The sequence below is a fragment of the Podarcis liolepis genome (genome assembly GCF_965112155.1).
Source record: "Podarcis liolepis genome assembly, chromosome: 7".
Lineage (NCBI taxonomy): Eukaryota > Metazoa > Chordata > Lepidosauria > Squamata > Lacertidae > Podarcis > Podarcis liolepis.
The window spans coordinates 24,445,328-24,453,490 of record NC_139561.1 but is presented as its reverse complement, the minus strand read 5'-3'; the positions used below and the strand labels follow the sequence as shown (position 1 = coordinate 24,453,490).

Sequence of the window (8,163 nt, the reverse complement as noted above, 5' to 3'; positions counted from 1 at the left end):
CACTTTCCCCCTCCTCGCTCAGACAATAGACGTGTGCCTCGCCACTACGGGTGACATTAGTGATGGTGCTTGGGCCTGAATGCATTAGAGGAGGAGTGGGGGGACACCCAACTCCCAAAAGACCATCTGGTTAGTAGTTACAATCCGGCAATGAGGGTCAGGGGCTGTGCTGTCACTTCCAAGGTGGGAGGGAAACACTCTTTGACACCGCCACTGCCGCTTTAACCAGCTTTGTGAATGAGCTAGCTGTCAATCTTCGCCTTCCCTCTCAGAAAAGGGTCGGAGCCTGCTCAGCACGGTTTGGCAGCGGCAGCCAATGTGGCCTGGTAGACCAGGCCCGGGAAAAGACCCGAGTTCAAATTCCTCCTCAGCCATCAGGCTCCATAAGGAAGCTCAGGCAAGTCGCCAGCTTTTTAGGCCTAACCTGCCTACTTCACAGGGTTGTTGTGAACACAAAATGAGACAGGCATTGGGTGTGCAGCCCCTTTGGATGAAGAACAGGTTACAGTGGTACCTTGGTTCTCAAACACCTTGGTACTCAGACAACTTGGAAACCAAACACTGCAAACCCAGGAGTAAGTGTTCCGATTTGTGAACGTTTTTCGGAAGCCGAACATGCTCCGTTTTGAGTGTTACACTTCCAATTTGAGTGCCACACTTCCGTTTTGAGTGTTACACTGAGGTCTGTCTATTTTTGCTGCTGTGTGTGTGTGTGTGTGTGTGTGAAACCCAGTTCAGATACTGATTGATTGTGTGACTGCAGTACATTGTATATTGCTTTCATTTTATGGATCAATGGTCTCATTAGATAGCGAAATTCATGTTAAATTGCTGTTTTAGGGGTTGTTTTTAAAAGTCTGGAACAGATTAATCCATTTTGCACTACTTTCTATGGGAAAGCATGCCTTGGTTTTGGAATGCTTTGATTTTGGAACAGACCTGGAACGGATTAAGTTTGAGAACCAAGGTACCACTTTATAAATGTGTGGGTGTGTGTAGCATTATCTTTGCATAATTGTGTTATATGATTGTATGATTATATTATTGTAAGAATTCAGGCAGGCAGGCAGATGGATAGATGACACACACAATGCTCAGATTAAAATTAGATAAAGCTGTTGCAAACTCCCATCTCCCACCCATTCAGAAGCCACTCTGTAAATTTCTGGGTAGGGTTGTCAGATTTGGAGTTTGGGGAGGGGTGAACCTCACCCATCCAGTGCTTCTCCCTTACATTCCCTCCCTTCATGAAATAACATCCTTCCACAAGGATTATAGGTATTGGGGAGGAGACGGGAGTAACTGCTAGTCCAAACCACCACGGATCAGGCCCCTGCAAACCCAGGCGGAATGCCCAATGTAAAGAAAAGGAGGCATAGGTTTGTTTATTTATTTCATAACATTTCTATGCAGCTTGATTGTTTTTAAAAATAAATCAAAATGATTTGGTGTGTGTGTGTTCCCTTCTGGGCCACATTTTGGGGGCCACTTCCCAGGGGTGGCCAGGGCCAGAGGCAAAAGTACTTGGCTAAGCGATGGATGTAAGTTTTACCTTTGTTATGGTGCAATAGTTTCTACAACCTCCGTCCGGGCAAGCAAGAAAAAGCATTATTCAATGGCATATTCCAGCCAGGCAAAAACACTTAAGGAGAGGGTTGAAGCATGGCTGAAAAGGGATTTGGCCTGGGGGATGTGACTAAGGAAGAGATGTAGCCTGGGGAGAGACCCGAGGGGCAGATAGCAAGACTTGGAGGGTCACAATCATAATCCTAATAATTTATTATTTATACCCCACCCATCTGGCTGAGATTCCTTGGACTGGGTGGCTTTTTTTCTTTTGTTTTGCCATAATCTGTCCCAGATCCTTGTGACAGGGTGGGCTATCCGTCAAATCAACCATTTTTTAATTTTATTTTTTAAAAAAACCCTCAGATACAGGTAGCAAATTCCCATGGTTTTTGCTCTGAAGATCTGACACACAACGTCAGAGAGAGAGAGAGACAGAGAGAGAGAGAGAGAGATGGGGCAGAGAGATGGTCAATGGTAGCGGATGTCTGCTACCTGCCTCCACCTCATATCATTTTGTTGTTATTGCATTTTCTTTTTTCTCTCTTTTTTTAAATCCCCCTTGAAAGGCTCCAAGTGGTCTTGAGATGACTCAGCTCTCAGCTTTCCCACAAAATGTAGGGGATAGAAATACAGGCCTCTACTCAACATCTGTCTTGGACAAAGAGATAAGCTCATTCAGACTCTGACAATGATTACGATGGAGCCGGCTCTTTCCCTCACTCTCTTTGCCTCTTTGACAATGACCTGTTATATAAAACAGAGATCATTTTAGTCTTTCTCCCTGCTCTCTTCTTTTAAATTAGGAAGTGGTCCTGGGGCGTCTTTGAGTCTAACTTCAGAGTTCCTTCAGCTCTCAGCTCTTCAGTTTTGTTTTGTTTTGTTTTTTACCTCACAGAAACCTTGAATGCATCTCAACGCTACAATAAAAAATAGTAGCTTATTATTATTCTTTATTAATATTTAGTCACTTTTTCCCAGAAAGGAGAACTCAAAGCAACTTACAAGATAACATTAAAACAAAAACAATCATATATGCCAGGCACTGTTTTGAATCATAGCTTTTGCGTGGCTCCACCTGATTCTGGGCGTGACGGATCCAAACTCACAAATGACACTATCGATTTTTAAAACCACAGTATTTGTGGGTTTCTAAAAAAAATCCTAGGTAGTGCCTGGCATTCCCTGCTAATATATGTATCTTATACTTGGTTTTATTTATCGATGGTTTGCATTTACATCCCATAGTTTTCTGCAACAAACTTATGGTGGTGTCTGTACGTGGTTCTCCCCTTCCTCAATTAATCACTACAACAGCCCTGTGAGGTAAGTTAGGCTGAGAAGTAGTGACTGGCCAAAGGTCACCCAGTGAGTTTCATGGCCAAAGTCCCAGATTGACAGAAGCTGTCCTGGTTTCTGATTTGATCCTGAAATGTTTTCCTTAAGATGCCCCTATCTTCATCAGAGGAATGTTGGAGGGTATGGTAGGACACCCCTATTTTCATCAGAGAAATGTTGGAGGGTATGGAAATATGCAACCCCTGAGCCAAGGAGATAAGTAACTATACAACCATTAGAAGACATCTGAAGGAGATGCTGAGAATTGAATCCGGGACCTTCTGCGCACAAAAGTCAATAGCCTGACTCAGTATAAGGTAGCTTTCTTATGTTTTGAATATATATTATGCACCTTGACTGGGGACAGGGGACGGACAGCGGCATTTCATAGAATCATCAGATCATGGAATTCTACAGTTGGAAGACCACCTGAGGGCCATCTTAGTCTGACCCCCTGCAAGGCAGGAAAATGCAGCTGTCCCAAACATTGATCAAACCTGTTACAGATAGGTAGCCGTGTTGGTCTGCCATAGTCAAAATTAAAAAAATCCTTCCAGTAGCACCTTAAAGACCAACTAAGTTAGTTCTTGGTATGAGCTTTCGTGTGCATGCACACTTCTATATAGAAGGATCTGGCAACTTCTGTTTCAGTGTATCTGAAGAAGTGTGCATGCACACGAAAGCTCATACCAAGAACTAACTTAGTTGGTCTTTAAGGTGCTACTGGAAGGAATTTTTTTATATTGATCAAACCTGCAACCTTGGCATTATCAGCCCCACTATCACAGCTCAGTCACCAAAGTCTGTGCACGCATCATAGATAACAAGCCCATGGCTTCCGCCAAAGAATCATGGGAACCGTAGTTCACCGCCTTTCAGAGCTACAGTTCCCAGCACTCATAGCAAGCTACCGTTTCCAGGATTCATGTGGGAGAAGTCGCGCATAGGCAGCCCAAGTATCCTGATCCGTACTACCTTGGATGGTGGCACACACTCCTCCACTGGTGGTTTTTAAACAGAGGTTGGGCAGCCATCGGCCAGGAATCCCTTAGCCGCGATTCCTGGGGTTGGACTAGATGACCCTCGGGGTCCCTTCCAACTCTACAATTATGTGATCATGGCTTTTGTTCCAACTCCGTTTATTGCTTTACTTCTATAAACACAAGGAATAAATATTTGCCTTTTTAATATTGCAATTTTATGTTATGAACTGACTTGAGATCTACAAATGAAGGGCAGTATACGAATTCAATCAATTAATAAATGAATAATAATATTATTAATAATAATAATAACCAAGCCCACTTTAACTCTCCTTTTCCCACCTTCCTGATCTATATGCTTCTTCTTCTTCTTCCCTTCAGACTTTTACACTCAACAGCAAACTGTTTCCCCACCTATGGATGTGCGTGGCATGGGATTGAAACTCTGGAATGCAATTGATCCTGGGCAAGGCAGCTGGGGGGTGGGGTGGGGCAGCGAGGTTTTCCCAGATCCTCCGGCAGCCCTGCTGCGCGGCTTTGCGTACCCTACCAGTTGGTACAGGCAGAAGGCTATTCTCTTCGGGGCTCATTGACGGTCAATGTAGCGTGCACTAAGGGGATGCCTCCTCTATTATCTGACCGCGTGCCGGGATTGGCTGCGTGACTGTGGGAAATGCCAAGGAGCCCAAAACTCACATCGCTGCTGAGCTGCTGGCGGATATAAATAGAGGCCCGCGGAGAGCTTTGGAGCAGAAGGGTTGCGTTCGGGTCAGACAGCTAATACCCAGAGCTGCTTGACTTCGGCTGACAGGGTCACGGATGGCTCCTAGCTGCATGGTCCATGTGGAGGAAGAGAGGGTGCTGGCGAAAGAGAAGAACAAGGTAGGCAAGGGTTTCAGCAGGCCAGTCTTGGCAGAGGTGTCATTGCCCTAGAGCTGGTCCCCACATGCTGCTGTCCCTCAGTGTCTTGTGTGTGCAAATACAACGCCACAAGTTAGAACATTTAGGATGTCCTCGCACTGCTTCAATGTTCCGCTTCTGCTTCTTCCGCAACACCCCCCCCCCAATGAAAAGGGGTTCACACGTTCAGCTGTCCATCATCAAGTGCAGATCAATCAAAGGACTGGCTTGTATGTGGGAACTGATGTCGGTGTGTGTGTGTCAGGCAGAAGGTAACACTGGCAGAAAGGAAGGCTGTAGATAGAGGGAAGTTTGGGTTGAACACATACAGTTATTTTAGAAAAGGGTAGGTAGAATATTAGACTGAAGGATGAATGGATAGATTATCTGGGTGGATCAATGAATGATTATTAAATGGGATGGATGGGGTATTAAATTGAGCTGTTCAGTGGGTGGGGAGTTAAACAGAATATTAAACTGGATGGGTCAGTGGTTGCCAAACTTTTTTGTCTTCCTGGACCACTTGCAAGTTGCTGAGGGTCTCAACAGGCCGCTTAGTAAGTTTTCTGCCTGTAGTGGCAGCTGTAATGCACTGTACTAAATCAAAAATGAATTTTAATGCTTCTTTTATTTCCCTATGTTGCATTGGATGACAATTTGCATTCCGTGGAATTCAGACTGTGCTGCTATTTAATACAATATAAGAAACAAAAGAAGCAATGAAATTTAAAATCACTAGGAATATTTAATGTGGACCTGCAGTGAATCACCTAAATGATGCTTGGAGACCATTAGTGGTCCATGCACCAGTTTGGTCCATTAGTGGTCCATTTACCAGTTTGGGAACCCCTAGTTTAGATAGATTAGATAAATCTAGCCTATAAAGCTAGGTATCTATCTATTACCATCAAATGTGAGTTAAGATGTGCTAGATTAGAAATGGGGGGGGGGGGGGAGAGAGACTGGACCTAGGAGATCAATTACCCCCCTAATGCAAAGGTGGAAATTCTGCTATTCTGAAATCAAATGACAGGCACTGGAAAATTCTGCATGGCCAGCAGCCCCTGAATGCTGTTGCGTAGGTTTTATTTATTGACTTTGTGAAACTTAAAGGCCTTTTTCATTCTTTCTCCTTTGCAGCTGAGGAAGCCAGTGGTGGAGAAAATGCGCCGCGATCGGATTAACAGCAGCATTGAGCAGCTGAAGGTCCTTCTGGAGAAAGAATTCCAGAGGCATCAGCCCAACTCCAAGCTGGAGAAAGCAGACATCTTGGAAGTGGCTGTCAGTTACTTGAAGCAGCAGCAGCATCAAATTCAGGCTCCTGGTGAGTGTGGGATTTCCATCCTTAGGTACCCAAGCCTTGTCAGGCAAACATTCCACAAGTCCCTGAGGTTACTTGTATGCAGGGGGTTTGAATGGCACCTGTAGCATCTTATTCATTTGACAAAATTTTCTTTCAAAAATAAAATAAAATTGTATACAAGGAGCAAGTGAGAGTTGTGGAAAGCCAGAACCTGCCGTGGGTTGTGGGCTCATTTGTTTCCTAGCTAGATTTCCCAGATCAAAGTCCAGAGGCCAGTTTGCACAACACATTTTTAAGTGTAAAAATGTGGCACAGGGAAAATGTAGATATATTCTTCAGGGAGGGACGATTGGTTGACCTGTGGCAGGTGCATGCTTCTCCTGCGTTATATGCCCGAAGGTCCCTCTGGATGGTGTGGTAGCGCAGAGTGTTGGATTTAGACTAGGGTTGGAGAACCTGTGGTCTTCCAGAAGTTGTTGGACTACAACTCCCATCATCCTTGACCATTGTCCATGCTAACTGGATCTTAAGTAGTCCAACGACACCTCGAAAGCCACAGGTACCCCTACCCCTGGCCTAAATCCAACTATCTGAACTACTGCACTATACTGAGAGCTTGCCCCGGCGAATCCTGGGAACCACAGCTTGTTAAGGGTGCCGGGAATTATAGCTTGGTGAGGGGCAAACTGCAGCTAGCAGGATTTTCTTTTGGAGGGGGGGGCAATGCACATTCAATGTATGAAATAGTCAAAGAAGGTGCCATAACCGCAAACCTAAGTTGTGCTCACATCTGTGCATCTGATATAATAATTAAAAATATATTATTTCATCTCTCTAGCCCTGAGCCAGAAGAATCCAGAGCTTGATTTCAACACCGGCTACCTGCGTTGCTTGAAGGAAGCGCTGCATTTCCTCTCCTTCTGCGAGCCCAAGAGAGAAACGCAAGCCCGGCTGATTAAGCACTTCTGCAAAGTCCACGTGATCGCCGACAGGGTGCAGCCAGGCACTCCCGCCATGGGCTGCTTGCCACCATCTCCTCGTGCCCCACCCAAGAAACAAGCTGCCAGCAAGAAGCCCCCGGCACCTGCCACAGTGCTCTGGAGACCGTGGTAGGAGGAGCTGGATAGACCACCTACACAGAAAAAGAAAAAGAAAAGCTCAGATAAAACCTAAAGGAATCTTTACGATTCCTCTTTAAGAAGTAGGAAGCATTTGATTTCCAAGGAGGAGAGAGTTGGGTTGTTTGTTGTCGCAAGAAATGTTCTTGCAAAGTCATTTCCCTTCACAATGAAGGAGCGTGAAGTTGTCTGCTCTTATGGGCTCCTGTGGCAGAGAGGAGGCGTCTTTTCCTTGGCAGTCTAGAAAAGGAAAGAAAGTGGTTTCAGCTTTCTGACAATAGAGATGCCTTGCCGAGGACTTCCAACAGCATCTGTTGGGAGACTGAAAGACTTCCTGACTCTCTGTTCATATTGTCCTTCAGAGAGAAGGGGTGCTTTTGTTTCGACCCTGTAATTTGTATCAAAGTGCTTTAGCCTTTTCTTTCTTTCTTTCTTTCTTTATTTTCTGAGTGAACCTTCCAGGAACCTAGCTCCACTGACTGAGAATCCCCTGCTGTTCTGATAGTGTGTACCACACTCCAATCTTTGAGTGGGGGGGAGATTTCAGAGGTTTCCCATACCACTGGCTATGCTGTCCGGGGCTGATGGGAGTTGGCATTCCAACAGCATCTTAAAGGGCCTTGTGTTAGGTTTCACTCTCTGTGTCTTATGCATCTCCCATTTGGGAGAGTTTTCTGCCTTTTGTGAAGGAAACATATGTTTATGTATCTTTAATAAGGAGAAAGTAATGTGCGTATGTAAGTTTGTTGAACACGAACGAATCGGAATGCTTTTATAAAGCGATGTTGCATTCATCCCCATGTGGTGTTGAATACAATTTGAATTTCTTTGATGGAAATGTTAATAAAGAAATCATTTTTTCTTCCACAATGAATGAATCCTTCCTTTCAACTCTGGAGTAGTATAATTAATAAGCTGCACAACAACAAAAACAACAACAACAAGAAGAAGAAGA

At 44.7% G+C, this 8,163-nt stretch overlaps 1 protein-coding gene across 1 annotated transcript; it reads left to right on the top strand.

Moving 5' to 3' along the window:
• The first annotated feature begins 4,649 nt into the window (after positions 1–4,649).
• Positions 4,650–7,218, top strand: LOC310711757 (transcription factor HES-5-like). The gene is made up of 3 exons (XM_083514006.1): positions 4,650–4,769; positions 5,928–6,111; positions 6,929–7,218. The coding sequence occupies exons 1-3, from the start codon at positions 4,707–4,709 to the stop codon at positions 7,201–7,203; spliced, it is 522 nt and encodes a 173-aa protein (XP_083370132.1). The 5' UTR covers positions 4,650–4,706; the 3' UTR covers positions 7,204–7,218.
• The last annotated feature ends 945 nt before the right edge of the window (positions 7,219–8,163 follow it).

What these genes read in the sequence shown, in the direction of transcription:
- LOC310711757 (XM_083514006.1), top strand. Translation starts at nt 4,707, where the DNA reads ATGGCTCCTAGCTGCATGGTCCATGTGGAGGAAGAGAGGGTGCTGGCG. An exon ending in TGGCGAAAGAGAAGAACAAG is followed by an intron (nt 4,770 to 5,927) that starts GTAGGCAAGGGT and finishes TCTCCTTTGCAG; the next exon opens with CTGAGGAAGCCAGTGGTGGA. An exon ending in GCATCAAATTCAGGCTCCTG is followed by an intron (nt 6,112 to 6,928) that starts GTGAGTGTGGGA and finishes TCATCTCTCTAG; the next exon opens with CCCTGAGCCAGAAGAATCCA.